This window comes from Schistocerca gregaria, chromosome 1 (genome assembly GCF_023897955.1).
Source record: "Schistocerca gregaria isolate iqSchGreg1 chromosome 1, iqSchGreg1.2, whole genome shotgun sequence".
Classification (NCBI taxonomy): domain Eukaryota; kingdom Metazoa; phylum Arthropoda; class Insecta; order Orthoptera; family Acrididae; genus Schistocerca; species Schistocerca gregaria.
This window is the reverse complement of record NC_064920.1, coordinates 1,097,551,089-1,097,573,921: the sequence shown is the minus strand read 5'-3', so window position 1 is coordinate 1,097,573,921 and position 22,833 is coordinate 1,097,551,089. Positions and strand designations below refer to the sequence as shown.

Genomic DNA, 22,833 nt, shown 5'->3' with positions numbered 1-22,833 from the left:
TCAAGCGCGCCCCAAATTCTAGAGCCCTAGGCCATCACCTAGTTCGCGTTTACGAACGGACCTGCCCTGCCTTCAAGTGTATTAAAATCATATGGAAAATCCTCCTAGAACAACCCAAATATCTCCTTATCTTTCAACTTCTTGCCATATTCTGCAATGAAAAATAGGAGCTATAGTCCTTACAATCGCAAATTTTCGAAAATCTTCAATATTTTCTGCTTCTAGACAGTTATTAGTGTAAATGAACTTACCATAAAATGGAGAAAATGTTAAAACCGGATTACCATAGGAAACACTCAGAATCAGACGTACCCTCCTACCGAATGCAACTAATACTTAGCGCCAGGAGTACAGGACTGAGCGCGCTGAAATTCAAACTGCTGAAGAACCACAGATACTACGCCGTTGGAAGTTCTGCGATGTGTTGACAGAATGCTACAAGGTGACCACAAGCGTTCAGGTAACCAAACTGAGTAGACTGTGTCCTGTCAGGCATCATATAACAGAAAGTGTTATATGTTTCTTTTGCTGAAACTGGACTTCGAAGTTTTACCATAGGTTACACCAGATGATGAAGCTATGAACCTTGGTCGATATTTATTTTGAGCGTCAGTTGTTGTCATTATCATATCTGTGGAGGCAGTTTGGGTTTTGGCGTTGTTTATGTTTTAGGAAGTTGAATGAAATACAGTAGCTATGTCAGCGGAAGAAGGACCGGAGTTACGTGAACTGATTGCTCAAACACTAGAAAATAATGGTGTTTTGGCGAAAATTAGGGTAAGAAGAACGACTTCCAACCGTTATTCGAATAGTGTTCACTGTACGACTACAATTTTTTGACATATCTCGATTTGTTGTTAGGAGCCCAATTTCTATTACTTTGTGACGGGCGTATCTCATAATTACAGCGAAGTTTAAAATAATTATAAAAGCAGAGTCATAAGTTTTATACTGGTATATGTGTGGTCTTCTTACGACGCACGAGATGTGCAGACATTATTTGCAGAAGGGTAGTGCTTGTTTATCGTCCGTCAGTCATGAAAGGGCTGAACGGATCATGTTTTTGTGGTAATGATGCGTAGGGGAAACGAAGTCGGACTTGGGCCGTTCCCCACATTGCATCCTGAAATCTAAGGATTCCGTACTAAACCAGCACATATTAATGTAAGTGCAGTCGCATCGTTGGTTGATGATTTACTGGTTGAGAGGATGTTGCTTGTTATCTCGAGAGAAGTGTCATCGTCAAAAGTAGAAATGACTTAAGGTGTGGCCCTGACAGATGTGTTGGGACCCTTGCAGTCCATGTTGCATGTTAATGATCTCGCAGACCATATTAATATTGGCCATGGGCTTTTTGTAGGTAGTGCTCTTATCCATATCTAAGTACTACCAGGAAGAAAATAGCATAAATATTAGGGATAAGAAATATAATGACCACACAGTCTGTTATAAGTAAAGCATGTGGCAGGCCTTGGTTGATAGGATACTAGAAAAACGCAATCCGTCTGCAATGGAGACTGCTTGCACAATACTTGTTTCACCCATCCTATATACTGTATATGTGTGAGGACCAGTTCAACATAGAACTAACAGGGGACATTGAATGTAGGGTCATTCCATGTCAATGCACCAAATAATTCTAGGATTTGTAATGCTCCATCTCAGATTTTCATGAAACTTTGTATATGTGCTTATATCTATAACCTAGAACTTCTAGAAATTATTTTTGGTCTCAGACTAAAACTCTTTTATTTTGAATTTTCAATACAGTGATGTTCTGAATTTGGCTCTGTGAGAATGTAATGTCCAAGCAAGATGGTACCTATCTACACAAAATACAACTCATGTACATTAAGCTTTTGATTTAGGATTTTTTAACTTGAGAGAGAGAGAGAGAGAGAGAGAGAGAGAGAGAGAGAGAGAGAGAGAGAGGCATATAGGTAACAATAATACATTTATTTAAACAGTGAAGTAACATCACATTTCTCCATCCATCTGGGAACGTAGCTTTGGTCTTAAAAAATGTCTAATGTTAACCTTTCTATTAAAATAAAAATATTAATGGTTTTAATGCGAATGGACACACATAATTGAAAGTCAAAAAAACTTTTTACTATGATGAAAAATGAGGCATTCCTAGTAGGTTCAGTCAGGTCTGACAACCACTGCCTCAGATGCTGGGGTCTCAAATTAACATCAGTTATTCTAGGCAAACAAATTAATCTTAAGTGTGAAAAATTTAGTTCATTTTGTGGTTTTGGAAAGAATATAATATGTTGCATGTATCTGTGCAACTAACCACCAACTCACAGTGATGATGTGTTCTGTGTGTTTGCAGTAGCTTGTTTAAAACCTGTACACGAAAACACAACAACCACCACTGTCATGTATTGTTGAACATTGTTGACATGCAACAATCAGCCCCTTTTGCCTCAATGACTCCTTTTCTTCTGTGAGACAGGTCATATTTGCCTGTGGTACAACCATTTATCATTGTTTGTAATGTACAGTGTTTTTAATGGGAATACAGAAGCGACTGATTCCACCTGACAACAAAGACGAAAATAGATCAAAAAACCAACACACACATCATCCTTAAAAAATATAATCAGACTAACGGGACAAGCGTGGTTTTTGGGAGGGGACAAACTAAATATAAACTCATATAAACACACACCACCATACCAAATGACACAAGACAACAAAATAAATCGGCAATACACATAATTGCCAAATTCCACTACACACGATATCCTCTGGAATCGGTCACTTCCCTTCGCATATATAGCTCAACAGCAACTGTCGATACCATATTATAAACCTCCAAAAATTACACCACCGCCACAACTATTGGTACCACAAAACAAACACCTAGACAAACAAAATTGGAATCTAATGCTTCCCTTGACCTATATAGCTCAACAGCAGCTCACAATACCAAAACACCCATAGCTACGACCGTGCATCGGAATCGGACACTTTGTGTCACTTATACGGGTCAACAGCAACTCACGATACCAAAACACCGATACCACCAACCAAACAACACGCAAAAAATACACCAAGAAGAGAGACTACTTACCACAAAAAAGTTCCGGCACTGCACTCTAGGTCAGCCACTACAATCTCTCTCTCTCTCTCTCTCTCTCTCTCTCTCTCTCTCTCTCTCTCTCTCACACACACACACACACACACACACACACACACACACACACACACAAAAAACCCAAAAGAAACTCGCAGCCCACCATCCCCCTTTTCGCCCCTACCTCGACCCTCCCCCCAAAATGAAAGACCCATCAACAAATAAAAACCAAAAAATAAACAGATATCAATCACACACTACAACTCAACGACAACTGCAACAACATAATCACAAAACAACCACCCATCTACCTCCACAAACATTACCAACAACTACAGCCCCCCACCCCCCTCCCACACCAGAGCCACAGCCCCCCTCCCTCACAACACCTTCTTAACCCACCACCTTCGCCCTTAAAACAAAAATGCAGTAGCCCACAGGGACGCTCTTCCACCAACAATACTTACCTAAATGAGACTGAGGGTTAGAAGAACACCTGTTCCTGCTCCCAATAAGTCACTTAACCGTCCCCCAAAACCCCTCTATCATATTTGAACAAGCCCCAGTCTCATAATTTTTGAATTCCAAACGATGGTTAACTACTAGATGATGATACCCCCTCTCGCCCAACCCCATATAAGAGGAGAAAGCATTGGAAACTATTGTGCTGCCCTCTTCAATAAACTAATCAATTAATCCCACCACTTCCCTTTTCGTCCACCCCTCCAAAACCCTAAAAACACTCTGAGAAACACCCCCAGATACAGTGCCCCCCCCCCCCCCACCCATAAACCAACCAGAGACTTATCCCTCCCATACTACTTCTTTCCAAGCTGTGACTTGTCAACCTCCACCCAACTTACCCCTGTACTTAATATACTCAGAACACACTTCCCTACAAAATGAAAGCTAGTCAAGAACCGTCCTCTTACTCACACAAGTCTCATGCGCACAAAAACTGTGAGAGGATCTATAACAAAAATAATATATCATCAACACAATCTCTCGCGTGCCCAACCTAGACCCCTCGAACCAGGTAACACGCCTTACGGAGTGCCATAGGTTGTCCCTATGGCACCGCCACATGTAGCCGTCCCAGGTCCGAGATGCTGGAACTTCTGCCAACCTCATTTCCTGCCGACACATGCGACACCTAACCACTTCTGCCAGCAGCCCATATAGTTGCAAAACTTTTATAAGGGACAACACATTTCCGCATGCAAACGAGCACTGTTAACTTTATCCATCATATCCATACCTAACAAAAGCAGCCACAAATTAAATTAAACAAATTAACACATGACATACAGCAAGCAGCACTACAATAAATTAGACATAATAGAAACTTAATTGTTAACTCACTGAAACCAATTCCTGTTGCAGCACAGTCAAAACCAATATCTTGCAGGCCAAGCAGCAACACCAAAATGAACCCAATACACCACGAAACAAGCAAACCTGAAACACACCACCGACCACAACAAAATGACATCTATAAATACAACACACTCATAAACTAAATTCCACTCCGTCATGACGTCACACCCCACAACCACCTTACATCACGGGCCAAAGCCGACAGGTGGGATCGGACGCCTCCGTTGACCCTTTTTTACTGAAGTAGTCCTCAGTTATTTACAATGGAAAATACAAATTCATGTAGTGTCAGAAAAATACTTAAAACACCATGTCAGTTGGTGACCTATCATCCCAGTAAAAAATCTTTAAAAATTTTTAGAGCTGAGTGAAGACCAGCAAGATTTGATAGTGTTATGGTCTAGTATAAACTTCCCAGATGATTGAGAAAGAACTGTGTGAACATCTCAGTTACTATATCTGAGGGTTTTTGTAAGGCATCAAACAACTTGGTGTGATCCTTTCAAAATACACAGGCAGACATTTAAAAGATCCTTGAGGTCAGTAAGTTTGCCTTTGTCTAAATCATTAAATGCTAAGAGAGTGGATGTAAAGCACAATGTATTGTAAGATTTCTGAACAAAAGATGCATCAGTGATGAAAATGAAAGTGCTGCCAGTGACCACGAGGTGACATTTCATGAGTGAGTGCTAAAATGTCAAAGTATCAAGGATGCAAATAAAACTTCAGATGATTTGGGACGCTCTCCCTTAAAACTTCATTCCGGTCACCAAATCACAGCAACATCGCTTATGGCAAAAGGAAGATAGGAAAACTGTACCAGGGATTGGATTGCAGTACTGAAATTTCTGACAGTAGGGAGGATAATACATACGATGAAATTGTTGACAAAGCCAAAGATTTTGATGCCATTATATTATAATGCAATAAAAAGTGGCTTGTATAAAAATGTCTGAAAAAATTCTAGTTTTAATTTTAGATCCTCAATCTTGGTTAGCAGAAAAAAATTATGTCAGAATTCAATGTTTGTTAGTATGAAATTCAAATGTAAATAAAATAGAAAGAAACTTCCACATGGGAAAAATATATTAAAAACAAAGATTCCAAGACTTGCCAAGCAGGAAATTTTGTGTGTGTGGGTGTGTGTGTGTATGTGTTTTTTTTATTTATTGTGCCTGTCTACCGGCGCTTTCCCCACTTGGTAAGTCTTGGAATCTTTGTTTTTAATATCTTAGTATGTAATTCGACAGGCAAGGAAATGGAAAACAGAGATGGGTATTTTATCAGTTCCTAAGCCAAAAAGAAGTAAAATGATCATTGACAAAGTTGTAAAGTTTGTCCCTGATTTTTACCAAAATGGTGAATATACGTGAATGTTTCCAGGAGCAAAAGACAAAGTTAGTATTCAGAAGAATGAGTGTATGCAAAAAAAGACTTACCTTTTGCAACCTAAGGGAACTATAATATTGTTTTAAATGGGAGAACCCAAACATTTACATTTGTTTTTCAAAATTTTGTTCACCAAGACCAAAGTGATATATTTTAGCTGGTGTTTCAGGCGCTCATTCATTTTGTGTCTGTGGTATTCATGAAAATGTAAAACTGCTTTTGGGTGTGGAACACACTCAAGAAACATATGAAGAATTTACAAAATTTCTTGTATGTGACTCGGTAAACTATGACTGCATGCTTAGTCACTGTAATGATTTCCCAGTGATGACAAATTGCTAGAATTTTTGAAAGAAACATTATCTTACAAAGATTATGATAGTGAAATTGAGTACAGCCAGTGGATTAACACAGACCATCATACTGAATTGGTAAAGCAATGTGCAACTGTTGATGAACACACTGATTTGTTGGTAACAAAATTACAGGCAAATAAATCACTCTTCTTTATATCTTAAGTGTCTGTCAAGGGCCGTGAAAAATTTGAAAGAAAATCTAACCCCGGAAAAAGCAACTCTGTTAATAGACTTTGCTGAAAACTGCAGTGTTTCAGAATGAAATCCAGTGTTACCACTGGACAAGAAGCAGCTGTATAATCCATCCCATTTGTGTTTATGTAGTAAATGAGAAAAATAAATTGATAACAGCAAACCATTGCTTTATAAGTGATGATATGTATCACATTGTAGGATTTGTAAAAGCTGATCAGAAAAATATGGTTAAGCAGTTGGCTGAACTCTACCCCCAAGTCAGGAAATCGCATTATTTTAGTGATGGATGTGCTGTTCAATATAAAATTAGGAAGAACTTGTGAACACACAAATGATTTTTCCAGTGATGCTGAAAATTCTATGGGTTTTTGTTGGGTTGTAGCCCAAGGAAACGCACTGATTTCTGTAAGACTCGATATTTTTCTTTAGACGCCCACATTACAAGAAGTTGTACAGCCGACTGAACAAGCAAGATGGCATGGGCCATTAGGTTAGTAGAGTCAAAGAACTTGCAGTGGCAGAGATATATCATTCATATTTGAAGGTGGTAAGGGAGACAGCAGTGATGTGATAGGGATGTCCATCTCTGGAGGTTGTTGTAGTAGGGACCAAGCTGGGATGTCAACGTGGAACACTTCTAGGTGGTGTGGACAGATGAGGCATCGGCACACACATGAAGATGGAGCGGTGTGGAGAGGGACTGTGTCCCCTGTGTTGTCGGCTGGCAGCATTCGAACTGTAACCCCCTCTATGGGGGTTACCGTAGCTTGGAGAAATGTGTGGTCAATCCCACGGGGGAGCAGGTGATCAACTGATGAACAGTGTCCCCTGTTGGGTGGGGCGAGTTGTCTTGCAGCAGGATGAAGATGTGGATGTTTTTGACGAGGATGGTGATGTCCTCCACATGTTCGAGTGGAACGTTGGTTTTCAGAGCCACTAACGGGGGTAGGGAGGAGGAGGTAGAGAGAGAGGGCGAGAACCAGAGGAACGGCATTGTTGGTGGCGCAGACGCACATTTGGGTGAGATCTACAGTAGCAGCTCTGAGTGGACATAGCTTGAGCACAAGTCCTGAGTGCTGGAAGGCTGCATAATGTCGTCGGGAATTAAATACACTGGGTCGAGGTGTGCTGTTCGCCCATACCCTGTCAACCTCCCAGCGTGGTCCCTGTCGCAACAATCACCGGAGATGGACAACCCCCATCATATCACTGCTGTTTCCCTCACTGCCGGACACATCCTTCTTGCGCTACTCTCAAACTGTGCTGCACGGTGGGTGGGGGGGGGCTGTCTGGTGTCGACTAGTACGGACAACATATATCTACCATCGCAAGTTCTTTGACTCTGTTAAACTAACGTCCTATGCTGTCTTGTCTTGCTTATTCAGTTGGCTGTACAACTTGTTGTAATGTGGATGTCTGTAATGAAATAAACTGAGTTTTACAGAAATGAGTGTGTTTCCTTGGGCTACAACCCAACAGAAATCCTACAATTCCTTTTTTGCTACTAGCTACAGTAAATCTGTGTGTGATGTGGTGGGAGGAACTGTACAACATGTGTTGAGTTTTCAGCTAGGCTAATATCAAACTGCAAGACTAATATCAACAAATGATTTTTCCATTTCTTAGAGAGAATCAATGTAAATTTCCTATGGAAGAAACTCTAGAAGAATTTTGATAGCATGTACACTAGCTGGTACCAGGAATTTTCACAATTACAAGCCTCTTTCCTGCGAGTCATTAGAAATTAGAAAAGTAACTTGTTTTGAAACCCTTCCTTGATTTTCTCATTCAATGTAAATGTCCTGCAGGGGGACATGTACCTGTCCTCAACAAAACTTTTTTCTGGCAGCTGTATATGATGCCTTTGTCAGGAATGCATATGATGGAGGAGATGCTGAACCACTTTTTCTCCACCCACCTTGACCATTAGTTTCATTTTTTTGACCGGAGGAGGAAGACTTCTTTTGTGCCTTTGGAAAACATATTATGCACTGTTGGTGCACCTGAATTAAGCACACATCCTCTTGAATTGATGCACGCGTGTATTCATCATGGCGTACTATCGACAAGTTCTTCAAGGCAATGTTGGACCAGATAGTCCCACTCCTCAGTGGAGCTTTGGCGTAGATCCCTCAGAGTAGTTGGTGGGTCACATCATTCACAAACATCCCTTTTCAATCTATTCCAGGCATGTTCGATAGGGTTCGTGTCTGGAGAATATGCTGGCTGCTCTAGTCAAGCAATGTCGTTATCCTAAAGGAAGTCATTCAAAGGTGTGCGCGATGGGAGTACGAATTGTTGTCCACGAAGACAAGTACCTTGCCAGTATGCTGCCGATATCATTGCAGTATCAGTTGGAGGATGGCATTCACGTATTGTATAGCCATTATGGTGCCTTCCATGACCGTCAGCGGCATACATCGGCCCCACATAATGCCACCCCAAAACAGCAGGGAACCTCCACCATGCTTCACTTGCTGGACAGTGTGTCTAAGGCGTGCAACCTGACCAGTTTGCCCCCAAACGTGTCTCCGATGATTGTCATGTTGAGGGCATATGCAACACTCATCAGTGAAAAGAATGTGATGCCAATCATGAGCGGTCCATTTGGCATGTTGTTGGGCCCATCTGTACATCGCTGCGAGGTGTCATGTTGATGGACCTCGCCATGGACGTCGTCGGGAGTGATGTTGCGCATCAAGCAGCCTATGGCACACAGTTTGAGTCCCTAGGCCTGACAAGACGTCTCCTGAGACGCGACAAGGTAGCATTAGGCAAAATGCAACAGGGAATGACAATATTAATGTGGTAATAGTAAACTGCAGGAGCATCTATAGAAAGGTCCCAGAACTGCTCTCATTAATAAACGGTCACAATGTCCACATAATACTAGGAACGGATAGTTGGCTGAAACCAGATGTAAACAGTAATGAAATTCTAAACACAGATTGGAATGTAATGCAGAGACAAGCTGGACAGTGAAGGTGGAGGCATGTTTATAGTGATAAAAACTGCAATAGTATCGAAGGAAATTGACAGAGATCCGAAATGAGAAATAATTTGGGTGAAGGTCACAGTTAAAGCAGGCTCAGACATGGTAATTGGGTGTGTCTATGGGCTCAGCGGCTGTTGTGGCAGAGCACCTGAAGGAAAATTTGGAAAATATTTCGAGTAGATTTCCCAACCATGTTATAGTTTTGGGTGGTGATTTTAATTTACCAGATATAGACTAGGAGACTCAGACATTTATAACGGGAAGCAGGGACAAGAATCCAGTGAAATTTTTTTAAGTGCATTATCTGAAAACAACCTTGAGCGGTTAAACAGAGAACCGACTCATGGCCATAACATATTAGACCTTCTGGTGACAAACAGACCCGGACTATTTGAAACAGTTAACGCAGAACAGGAAATCAGTGCTCATAAAGCTGTTACAGCATTGTTGATTTCATCCTTAAATAGAAATATTAAAAAAGGTAGGTAGATTTTTCTGTTTAGCAAAAGTGACCAAAAGTAGATTTCATAGTACTTGATGGCTCAACACAAAAGTTTTATCTCAAGTACAGATATTGTTGAGGATCAGTGGACAAAGTTCAAAACCATCGTACAATATGTGTTAGATGCGTATGTGCCAAGCAAGATCGTAATAGATGCTAAAGAGCCACTGTGGTGCAACAACCGAGTTAGAAAACTGGTACAGAAGTAAAGGGAACTTCACAGCAAACATAAATGTAGCCAAAGCCTTGCAGATAAACAAAAATTACACGAAGCGAAATGTAGTGTGAGTAGGGCTATGCGAGAGCCGTTCAATGAATTCGAAAGTAAATATCTGTGTACTGACTTGACAGAAAATACTAAGAAATTTTGGTTTTCCGTCAAAGCAGTAGGTGGATCAAAACAAAATGTCCAGACACTCTTTGACCAAAATGGTACTGAAACAGAGGAAGACAGGCTAAAGGCCGAAATACTAAATGTTTTTTTCCAAAGCCGTTTCACAGAGGAAGATTGCACTGTAGTTCCTTCTCTAGATTGTCGCACAGATGACAAAATGGTAGATATCAAAATAGATGACAGAGGGATAGAAAAACAATTAAAATCGCTCAAAAGAGGAGAGGACACTGGACATGATGGGATGATGGGATACCAACTCGATTTTACACAAAGGGAGTTAACCATCTTCTTGCAGCTGTGTACCATAGGTCTCTAGAAGAGCGTAGCATTCCAAAAGATTGGAAAAGGGCACAGGTCATCCCCGTTTTCTAGAAGGGACATCGAATAGATGTGCAGAACTATAGACCTATATCTCTATCGTTGATCAGTTGTAGAATTTTGTAACACGTATTATAATCAAGTATAATGTCTTTTCTGGAGACTAGAAATCTACTCTGTAGGAATCAGCATGGGTTTTGAAAAAGACAATCGTCCACACGGCTCAGAGGGCCATAGACACAGGTTCCCAAGTAGATGCCATCTTTCTTGTCTTCCACAAGGTGTTTGATACAGTTCCCCACAGTCAATGAACAATGTAAGAGTGCATTGACTATCTACATGTACATGATTACTTCGCAATTCACATTTAAGTGCTTGGCAGAGGGTTCATCGAACCATAATCATACTATGCCTCTACCATTCCACTCCTGAACAGTCCGTGGGAAAAACGAACACCTAAACCTTTCTGTTCGAGCTCTGATTTCTCTTATTTTATTTTGATGATCATTCCTACCTATGTAGGTTGGGCTCAACAAAATATTTTCGCATTCGGAAGAGAAAGTTGGTTACAGAAATTTTGGAAATAGATCTCGCCGCGACAAAAAACGTCTTTGCTTTAATGACTTCCATCCCAACTCGCGTATCATATCTGCCACACTCTCTCCCCTATTACGTGATAATACAAAACGAGCTGCCCTTCTTTGCACCCTTTCGATGTCCTCCGTCAATCCCACCTGATAAGGATCCCACACCATGCAGCAATATTCTAACAGAGGACAAACGAGTGTAGTGTAAGCTGTCTCTTCAGTGGACTTTTTGCATCTTCTAAGTGTCCTGCTAATGAAACGCAATCTTTTGCTCGCCTTCCCCACAATATTATCTATCTGAAGTTATTCGTAATTTTAACAGCTAGGTACTTAGTTGAATTGACAGCCTTGAGAATTGTACTATTTATTGAGTAATCAAATTCCAACGGATTTCTTTTGGAACTCATGTGGATCACCTCACACTTTTCGTTATTTAGGGTCAACTACCACCTGCCACACCATACAGTAATGTTTTCTAAATTGCTTTTCAACTGATACTGGTCTTTGGATGACCTTTCTAGACGGAAAATTACAGCGTCATCTGCGAACAACCTAAGAGAACTGCTCAGATTGTCACTCAGGTCATTTATATAGATCAGGAACAGCAGAGGTCCCAGGACGCTTCCCTGGGAAACACCTGATACCACTTCAGTTTTACTCGATGTTTTGCCGTCTATTACTACGAACTGCGACCTTCCTGACAGGAAATCACGAATCCAGTCGCACAACTGAGACGATACCCCACAGGCCCGCAGCTTGATTAGAAGTCGCTTGTGAGTAACGGTGTCAAAAACTTTCCAGAAATCTAGAAATACGGAATCAACTTGAGATCCCCTGTCGATAGCGGCCATTACTTCGTGCGAATAAAGAGCTAGCTGCGTTGCACAAGAACGATGTTTTCTGAGACCAATTGTGTGATTGGACTGAAGGGTTCATAGATAAACGAATGCAGCATGTCATTCTCAATGGAGAGAAGTCTTCCGAAGTAAGAGTGATTTCAGGTGTGCCACAGGGGAGTGTCGTAGGACCGTTGCTATTCACAATATATATAAATGACCTTGTGGATAACATCGGAAGTTCACTGAGGCTTTTTGCGTATGATGCTGTAGTGTACTGAGAGGTTGTAACAATGGAAAATTGTACTAAAATGCAGGAGGATCTGCAACGAATTGACGCATGGTACAGGGGATGGCAATTGAATCCAAATGTAGAAAAGTGTAATGTGCTGTGAATACACAGAAAGTAGGATCCTTTATCATTTAGCTACAGTGTAGCAGATCAACAACTGAAAGCAGTTAATTCCATAAATTATCTGGGAGTAGGCATTACGATTGGTTTAAAATGGAATGACCATATAAAATCAATTGTTGGTAAAGCAGATGCCAGACTGAGATTCATTGTAAGAATCCTAAGGAAATGCAATCCATAAACAAAGGAAGTAGGTTACAGTACACTTGTTCTCCCACTGCTTGAATACTGCTGACCGGTGTGGGATCCGTACCAGATAGGGTTGATATAAGAGATAGAGAAGATCCAACAGAGAGCAGCGTGCTCTGTTACAGGATCATTTAGTAATCGTGAAAGCGTTACGGAGATGATAGATAAACTCCAGTGGAAGACTCTGCAAGAGAGACGCTCAGTAGGTCGGTACGGGCTTTTGTTGTAGTGTCGAGAACTTACGTTCACAGAGGAGTCAAGCAGTATAGTGTTCCCTCCTACATATATCTCGCGAAGAGACCATGAGGATAAAATCAGAGAAATTAGAGCCCACACAGAAGCATATCGACAATATGTCTTTCCACAAACAATACAAGACTGGAATAGACGGGAGAACCAATAGAGGTACTAAAAGTACCATCCGCCACACACCGTCAGGTGTGAGACATCCTGTCTCGTATTGTTCGTGGAAAGAAATATTGTTGGTATGCCTCTGTGTGGGCTCTAATCTCTCTGATGTTATCCTCATAGTCTCTTCACGAGATATACGTAGGAGGGAACAATATACTGCTTGACTCCTCGGTGAAGGTATGTTCTCGACACTTCAACAAAAGCCCATACCGTCCTACTGAGCGTCTCTCTTGCAGAGTCTTCCACTGGAGTTTATCTATCATCTCCGTAACACTTTTGCAATTACTAAAGGATCCTGTAATGGAGCACGCTGCTCTCTGTTGGATCTTCTCTATCTCGTATCAACCCTATCTGGTACGGATCCCACACCGGTGAGCAGTATTCAAGCAGTGAACGAACAAGTGTACTGTAACCTACTTCCTTTGTTTTCGGATTGCATTTCCTTAGGATTCTTACAATGAATCTGTCTGGCATCTGCTTTACCAACGATTGATTTTATATGGTCATTCCATTTTAAATCAATCGTAATGCCTAATTAACTGCTTTCAGTTGTTGTTCTGCTACACTGTAGCTAAATGATAAAGGATCCTTTTTTCTGTGTATTCACAGCACATTACACTTTTCTACATTTGGATTCAATTGCCATCCCCTGTACCATGTGTCAATTCGTTGCAGATCCTCCTGCATTTCAGTACAATTTTCCATTGTTACAACCTCTCAGTATACTACAGCATCATACGAAAAAAGCCTCACTGAACTTCCGATGTTATCCACAAGGTCATTTATATATATTGTGAATAGCAACGGTCCTACGACACTCCCCTGCGGCACACCTGAAATCACTCTTACTTCGGAAGACTTCTCTCCGTTGAGAATGACATGATGCATTCTGTTATCTAGGAACTCTTCAATCCAATCACACAATTGGTGTGATAGTCCATATGCTCTTACTTTGTTCATTAAACTACTGTCGGGGAACTGTATCAAATGCCTTGCGGAAGTCAAGTGCCTTTGCTAACAGTACAAAATCATATGGAACCCCTTTCTTGGGCTTGTGATGAGTGCAGAGTTCAGTTGGTAAGAACTGATGGTAGGATGGTAGTGTCATGCAGACGTCATGAAACCATGAACCCAAGTTGTCAACAAGTCACTGTACTGAGTAAGCTGGTGGAGGCTCGACAATAGTGTGTACTGTGTTTACGTGGAAGGGACTAGGTCCAGGTTATTTACTGCTACGTAGAAACCGTTTGCAGCCATTCATGGACTTCATGTTCCCAAACAGCGATGGATGACAGTGCTCTGTGTCACTGGTCCACACTTGTTTGTGACTGGTTTGAAGAACATACTGAAGAATTTGAGTGAATGGTTCGCTTACCCTGATTGCTCGACATGAACCCTGCCAAACATTTATGGGACATAATCTAGAGGTCAGTTCATGCACCACAACCTGCTCCAGGAACACCTTTGCAATTATGGACAGCTATAGAGGCAGCATGGCTCAATATTTCTGCAGTGGACTTTCAATTTTTAGGGTCCACGCCACATCGAGCTGCAACACTATGCCAGGCAAAAGGAGGTCCAATACGATATTAGGAGGTATCCCATGACTTTTGTCGCCTCAGTGAACTGTGGTGGGTAATTTCTTTGTCTACCTTGCATGTAATAGTGCTTTCTCTGAATGCATTGTATCTTAGTATGTAGAGAGAGATGGCAGAAACTTTTTCTGGAGATGTATCATTATTACTGTTATTATTATTATTGTTGTTGTTACAGGCTCAGCTAAGAGCAAGTGTTATCTTGGCAATCGAAGACCAAGAAGCATTTCAGGTAAGCCATTGTTATTTGTGAAATATATGTATTGTAATAGAAATTTCTTAACATTTACTCTTTTCATTGTTTATTTCAGACAAAGGTTCCATTCACAAATCAACCACTGAGAACATTTTTGAAGACCTTTGAAGGTGCTTTTATAACTTGCTTGGTACGAGAGTTTTTAGAGTTTTTTAATTTGGATTTCACTTTGTCTGTATTTGACCCTGAAACATTCCATGGAAAGGAATACAGCTATGGGGGACGGACAGAGCTTATGAAAGAATTAAAATTACAAAACAACAGTGGTGAGTAATTAAACAGTTAAAATGCAACAGTGCAATAAAGAAAGTCTCCCATGTTCTCACATTAATTCAGATAGTTTTAATTTGATCAGTGCTGATACAAAGTGTTGTGTGTCAGCCTTTCATCATCTAACAGTAGGTAGGTATATAGCAATTTTGGTAGTAAGTAGAGGGGAAGTGGTGTCTGGTGAAGGTAAGAGATACAGCGTGGACCCTTAGGTTTTCTTTGCCTGATTGGTTAATGGTTTACTTCCTTGTGTTCAGCTGAATCTTTATTCCATTTTCACACATTATTGTGACAACCAACCCAGTCATCATCTTCAGCAGCTACGAGTTGTTTGTACTTGCTGCCTGGACTCCAACCAGATTGCGAAAACAGAAATACACTCTTGACTGAGCACCTGGAAGTACACCATTAATGGAGGGGCGCAGTTTCCAGCTAGTTCCAATCATATTCGCAAGTCTTCTGAAAAATCTGATAATATGCATTATACTGTTTCCTTGGCTGAGCTGCACTTAGTTCCTCCAAAATGTGATGACACCAATAAGCTGCATAAATTGCTACACACCCCTGCACCTGTCTTTGTTTGTTTGTGTGTCTGTGTGTTTGTCAGGTTCTGTGACTGGTTGCTAGGTAAACTGTTCATGTGTTGAAGATTTCACTTGTTAAAATTTTTTGTAGAAAAACCTTTATGCTTGGAGGAACTTGCATATATGTTGGAGAAGACATCAAACACTGTTTGTTAAAGATCATTTATCAGCAGGGAAAGAGCATGACATCGAAATTTCTGCTACAGAACTGACTTATTTAAATAGAATTGTTATTTGTACGTATAGAAGCCCAGATGGAAACATAATTACTTTCCTTATAAATATTGAGAAGGCACATAACGTATAAAAGTAAGTAGTAAAGCAATGTGCACAAGTTAATATGAGTGAGAAGCTAAGTAGATGTTGCAGTAGTAATCTCTGTATTGCACATTACCCTGTCTTCCATCTTTAAGCTCTCAGGTTTTCAAATCTCGTCCGATGCAGTCCATCAGTCTATCCTTCTCATCCCATACGGTAAGTCTCCCCTGACCCATGGTTCTGGGTGACTTTTCCAAAATCTACCCATTTTCCTAGACCTTTCCAGTCCTTTGCTTTCACCCTTCTTCCTTCATCTTCAATCCTTCTGCATGAAGAAGAAGCCATTAGCCCCGAAAGCTTGCCAGTCACAACATTTTTTTATATTTGTGTTCTGCTGCTGCTTAGTGAGCAGATTTTTTATTTATCCAATTAAATAATTTTATCAATCTTGTTATAGAAAAGGTTAGATTGCTACTTGTCATATAGTGGAGATGCTGAGTCGCAGATTGGCTCAGCAAAAAGACTGTCAAATGAGTAAGTGTTTGGTCAAAAATGCCTTCGTAGGAATTATACAAAACACACACACACACACACACACACACACACACACACACACACACACACGCGACAGTACGTGGCTGCCAAGGCCACACTGTGGTAAGTGGTGCGTGATGGGAGAAACAATCTGGATGGTGGGGATAAGGAGAGTCTGGGGTGGGGAAGTAGAGGAAAAGCAGGGTATGGGTGAGGAACGGTTAAGTGCTGTTTGTGGGGACATACAGGGATGAGGTGGAAAGAGGATAGGACAGCTAAGTGCAGTTGGGAGGTTAGACATTGGGTGGGGGGAGGGGCAGCGGAAAAAGAGAAAAGTAAAAAGACTGTGAGTGCGTTGGTGAAATGGAGTGCTGTGTGTAGTGTTGGAATGGGATCAGCGAAGAGGATAAGTGGGTAAAGGACAATGAGTAATGAAGATTGGGAGCAGGAGGGTTACGGGAATGTTGGATATATTGCAGGGAGAGTTTCTACCTGTGCTGTTCAAAAGTTTGGTATTAGTAGGGGGGATGAGGACAGCACAGGCTGTAAGCAGTCATCAAAATGAGGAACGTGTTGTTGAGCAGCAATTGGGTGGTCCAGCTGTTTCTTGGCCACAGTTATATCAGTGGCCATTCATGCAGACAGACATCTTGTTGGTTGTCATGCCCATGTAGAATGCACCACAGTGGTTGCAGCTTAGCTTGCAGGTCACTTGACTGGTTTCACAGGTAGCCCTGTCTTTGATGGTATGGGTGGTGCTTGTGATGCGACTAGTGTAGATGGTGGTGGGAAGGTGTATAGGACAGGTCTTGGACCTAGGCCTATTGCAGGGATGTGAGACATGAGGCAAGCAGTTGAAAGTGGGGGTGCAGTAGGGATGGACAAGGATACCGCATAGGTGGAGGGCTGCAGAATACCATTGTAGAGAGGGGTGGGGGAAATAATAGGGAGGATATTCCTCATTTTAGATCATGACAAGAGGTAGTCAAAACACTCCCCATCCCCACCACAGCCTCCTCCTTACCCCCACCACCCAGATTGCTTCTACCATCATGTGCTGCAGCTCGCAGACTTGGCCTTGGCAGCCAGAGACTGTGGTCATGTGCATGTGAGCATCATTTGCATGATTGTGTGTGCACGTTTTGTAGTTCAGATGAATTCCTTTTGGCCGGAAGCTGATTTATAGTCTTTTTGTTGTGCCTATCTGTGTCTCAGCATCTCCACTATATTGTGAATAGCAATCTATCCTTTTCATATCATGTACGGTGACTTCAACATAGATTCCAACATGAACTCAAAATACAAATTAAATCTTGAGGCCTTATCAAAAACTTACAACATACGCACAACCGTTAAATCCCCTGCCAGGGTCACCAAATCATCCAGAAGTACTGCAGATCAGGTACTAATAAATAAAGATAAATATTTGTGCAAAACAGGAAATATGAATACAGATTTCAGTGATTATTATGCACAATTTATTGAATTCCCAATAGAAACCACTGGCAATACTGAGCCACGAGCAACAAGAAAAGGTGGAAATTTTAGCGAGAAAAAACTTGGAACACGTGAGGCAGTTAATGAAAAAAGAGACATGGAATGACATATACAACTGTGGGGGCACATGTAGAAAACTTGACATGTTCATGGAAATATTCTCACGTAATTTCAGTAAATATCACATATTTCAGTAAATATTCTCACATAATTTCAATATTTCTTTCCCAGCTAAAAACAAAAAAATTCAAAACTAGTAGAAGAAATGTTTCTTGGCTGACAACAGGTGTTAAGACACTGCACTTAAAAGAGGAGACTTTATGAAATTTCAACCACACATTATGTTACTGAAGAACTGTTAGTCACAGCCCAACATGGTTTCCACTAAGGCCGGTCAACAGAAATGACAATATTTGAATTTCTGAGTGAAGTTCAAATGGCTCTGAGCACTATGGGACTCAACTGCTGTGGTCATTAGTCCCCTAGAACTTAGAACTACTTAAACCTAACTAACCTAAGGACATCACACACATCCATGCCCGAGGCAGGATTCGAACCTGCGACCGTAGCAGTCGCACGGTTCCGGACTGCGCGCCTAGAACCGCAAGACCACCGCGGCCGGCTGAGTGAAGTGATCCAAAAATGTGATAGTGGAGAAAAAGTAACTACCATATGCCGTGAGCTGTCAAAACCTTCCACATCGTATGCTATAGCTGCAGAAACTTATTAGTATTGGTATTAGAGGTACACTTAACAACTGGCTTTGATCACATCTTACTGGTCCCAAGCAAGGAGTAGCAATATGGTTTCAAGAAGATAATAAAGCAACCAGACACTATACTGATTACAGAGAAGTAAAATGGGGTATTCTGCAAGGTCAATACTGGGCCCTTTTCTATTTTTGATGTATATAAATGATGTAACGTTAACCAAAGAGTGTCATAGTACTATCCAGTTTGCAGATGACACAAGCATTTTAGTCAGCGGAATTGTTACATAACTAGGGTTGTAAATTGCTTCAGCCAAAGCAAACTAATAACAAGCAGAAGTAACACAGTATCATTAAATTTTCATAATGTTAAGAGAAACAGTGAAGAGGGTATAAAAATTCAGATATCAGTCACACAATTGCAAGTATAGCTAATACAAAATATCTGGAGATCTTGCTCCAAGCTAACCTTAGATGGAATATTCACATTGATAGCATATTTAAGAGACTAAGTACCATGTGAAAATGCTAACACAAATTCTTTACAGAGGAGTGGAAAAACTGGTAGAAGCTGACATTGCGGAAGATAAGTTTGGGATCCAGAGAAATGTGGGCACATGCAAGGCAATACTGACCTTACAACTTACCTTAAAAGATAGGCTAAGGAAATGCAAACCTACATTTATAACATTTGTAGATTTACAGAAAGCTTTTGATAATGGTGACTGGAATACTTTCTTTGAAACTCTGAAGGTAGCAGGGGTAAAACGCAGGGTACAAAAGGCTGTTTACAATTTGTACACAAACCAGATGGCAGTTATATGAGAGTCAAGAAGCTTGAAAGGGAAGCAGTGGTTGAGAACAGAGTGAGACAAGGCTGTATCATTTCCCCAATGCTATTCAATCTGTACATTGAGCAAGCAGTATAGCCATTGGATCACAGGCTTCTCTGCATACAGAGGAGCCCGTGGTCCAGCAGTTGTAAAGATCCAGATGAGTCATAAACCTGACAATTCGCCTGAAGATGGCAAGTAAGAAACCTGTTGGAATGTTGCCGGAGAACAATGCGTTAACTCAGCTGTCAACTCGAGAAGATTTTATCATCATAAAGACTTAGAGGTTTGCTTATGACATTGTAATTCTGTCAGACACAGTAGAGAACTTGGAAGAGCGGTTGGAAAGAATGGAACAATACCAGAGAAGGAAAGTTGCTACTCACCGTATAGCGAAGATGCTGAGTCGCGATAGGCACAACAAAAAGATTCACACAATTATAGCTTTCAGCCATTAAGGCCATTAAGGCCTTTGTCAGCAGTACACACACACACACACACACACACACACACACACACACACACACACACAACTTGCACACTCGTCTGCAGTCTCGAGAGAGCTGAAACTACACTGCGAGCAGCAGCACCAGTGCATGATGGGAGTGGCAACTGGGTGGGGGTAAGGAGGAGGCTGGAGCTTGGAGGGAGAGGTATAGTATGGTAGGAGTGGCGGACAATGAAGTGTTGCAGTTTAGACGGAGAGCAGGAGAGGAGGTGCAGAGGGGGGGGGGGGGGGGGTAAGTAGCAGAAAGGAGAGAAATAAACAGAAATTAAAAAGACTGGGTGTGGCAAGCAGTTTCGGCAGTCAGTGGTTTTACTCCAGATGATGATGGAGGAGAGAGCCATCAAAAGGTGAATAATTTTTTGAATTGACACAGCATGAAAAAAGAGAAAATTTTATTCAGATAAGTAAACCCATAGCAATTGCAGTATCAATGTGCAAGACAAAAACACTACAAACTTATGAAGTAACTTAATGTTAGTTTGTCATAAATAGTCAAGGTTTGATCATTCTGCAACAGGTGTGGAGAAAGCAGCAATTACAAATGGGAAAAAACTCTCCATTAAGCAAAAGCATTACATTTCTCCACACATCTGTTTAAAATGGTGTTGTAAGTTATGTTATGCTGCTAAGATGGTTACTTTTGTTGAAGCAACAGTTAATTGTTGTTTGTAGAGAAGGAATCCAAGGACATAAAATAGAAAAAAAAATACTCAGAAATTATATTAAGCTGCTGATATTGCAACACCTTTCACCACAGCTGTAAGTAGAAATTTCATGAAAATCAGCACATCACTCAAATGAAGATACTAGATGCAAGTACAAGAAGCCATACTGTTGGAATGTTATGTATCTGTGTAGAATTCACTGGATTTTAATGCAGCATGAAATGGAACATGATCCACAAACCAACAGTGGGCTTATGTGGTAACTACCTTTGAAAAGAGCTAGAATTTTTGGCACAAAGTGAACAGGGCACAATAATTCCATTTAGCATATTTTAAATAATCAATTATGTTATTTATTACAAATCTTACATATTTTCTGTGTAAAAAAAATACAACATTATATAGTATTGTAATGGTTTGTGTAAAATCATGTAAAACTTGTTGTTTGAAGCTGTTGTTTCATTTTTATCTTAATGTGCCTCCTGTTTACCGGATCAAATGATTTAAAAATTGTAAATCGTGTAATAAGCGGTACTGACAAAAGTAAGCCTGTGAGGATGGGTTGTGAGTCATGCTTGGCTAGCTCAATCAGTAGAAAACTTGCTCGCAAGGGTCAAAAGTCCCAGGTTCAAGTCCTGAACTAGCATGCAGATTTAATCTGGCAGGAAATTTAAAATAAAACATACTTTGCAGACAGGTTAACAAACCTACAGAAATTGTGGATCACTACTTGATTTGTTTCACCGAGGAATGCTGTTCGCAAGTGATGATCCGATGGTCTACCATGTGATTTAGGTATAAGCATTGTTAAAAGTGAATGTGAGCCCATGTGAAATTTGGCTTTGCAGGAGTCAGTTATTGGCTTAATGAAGTATTGAGTTAGCCATTGTTGTCTGCTTACAGGACTTGGGTGGGGAAAGATAAAGGTCTCGATTCAGATTAAAACACTGTTTCACAATGAAGTTCATTTTGGTGCACAATCCACTGAACAAATTCTTTCTGGAACAAATTAGAAGAAAAAGGAAACAACACAAGCAGAAGAATCACACAAATATAATGTGATACTGCTGATGCTTGTATGATATGCCTAAACTCTACTAGCTTAATTTTCAGAGCTTGATCAAATTATTTGCTGAGTATTTTTCTGTAGGGATTAGTTTTGTTTGTGACCTTGATTACATTTGAGACCAGACCATGTTGAATCAGGAATTTGTGTAATACAAAATGTGTGTTGCAATTGCAATGGAAATATTTCCATTGTCAGCAACCACAAGCTGAAGATGCCCTTTGTTGGTGGTCCACTGTTTTTGAAATTTTCGCTATAATAAACTGACACTCCAGTATACCTTCGGCACACTGGTGTTGAAGGTGTCACATATTCAATCTGGTAAGTAAAAAATCTGTGCAATTCACATTTTATTTACATCTATAAACCAACTTCTGAATTTTCCTTTATGTGAGACCACATGTGCCAGAAAAAGCTGCCTCGAAATTATGGATTCTAAGATGCTACTGTTTTGTGTCTTTTCCATAATCTTTCAGTGATTGTGGAAGTACTAATGCATATCATAATTGCTTTTTTCAAACATTTGTGATTGTCACGAAAAACTCTTAGTATATCATCAGTTGTAAATTTAATATGCACTTTTAAGCAACTCTTGGTTATAAACAGATTTGGCATGTTTACAGAATGAGATTTTCACTCTGCAGCAGAGTGTGCACTGATATGAAACTTCCTGGCAGATTAAAACTGTGTGCCTGACAGAGACTCGAACTCGGGATCTTTGCCTTTCGCGGGCAAGTGCTCTACCATCTGAGCTACCGAAGCACGACTCACGCCCGGTACTCACAGCTTTACTTCTGCCGTTTTGGTATGTTTAGTTTAATGTGTGGCCTGATGCCCTTCCTCCTGTCACCCCCCCCTCCCTCCCGCTTCACAGGGTTCCTAGTACCTGCGGTGCGGTCACTAGTCACAAGTACGAGCAAAGGCAGGCATAGGAACTGGCTGTACGATGCTGTTCCAGTTGCCTATATACCATCCTGGTAGTCCGGGAATACGGCATATGGTGGTGCCAGGG

General features: G+C 40.8%; 1 protein-coding gene across 2 annotated transcripts in view; it reads left to right on the top strand.

Annotated features, from left to right (window-relative positions):
- Positions 1-445: 445 nt before the first annotated feature.
- The window catches only part of LOC126282232 (centrosomal protein 43-like), a 46,220-nt gene continuing 23,832 nt past the window's right edge, over positions 446-22,833 (top strand). Inside the window, exons 1-3 of one of the 2 annotated variants that reach the window (XM_049981822.1) lie at positions 446-777; positions 14,820-14,873; positions 14,953-15,163. In XM_049981822.1, the coding sequence (XP_049837779.1) occupies positions 697-777; positions 14,820-14,873; positions 14,953-15,163 (346 nt within the window). In that variant the 5' untranslated portion in view covers positions 446-696. The remainder of the gene's footprint in view (positions 778-14,819; positions 14,874-14,952; positions 15,164-22,833) is intronic. The other variant, XM_049981812.1, reaches the window with a different exon arrangement.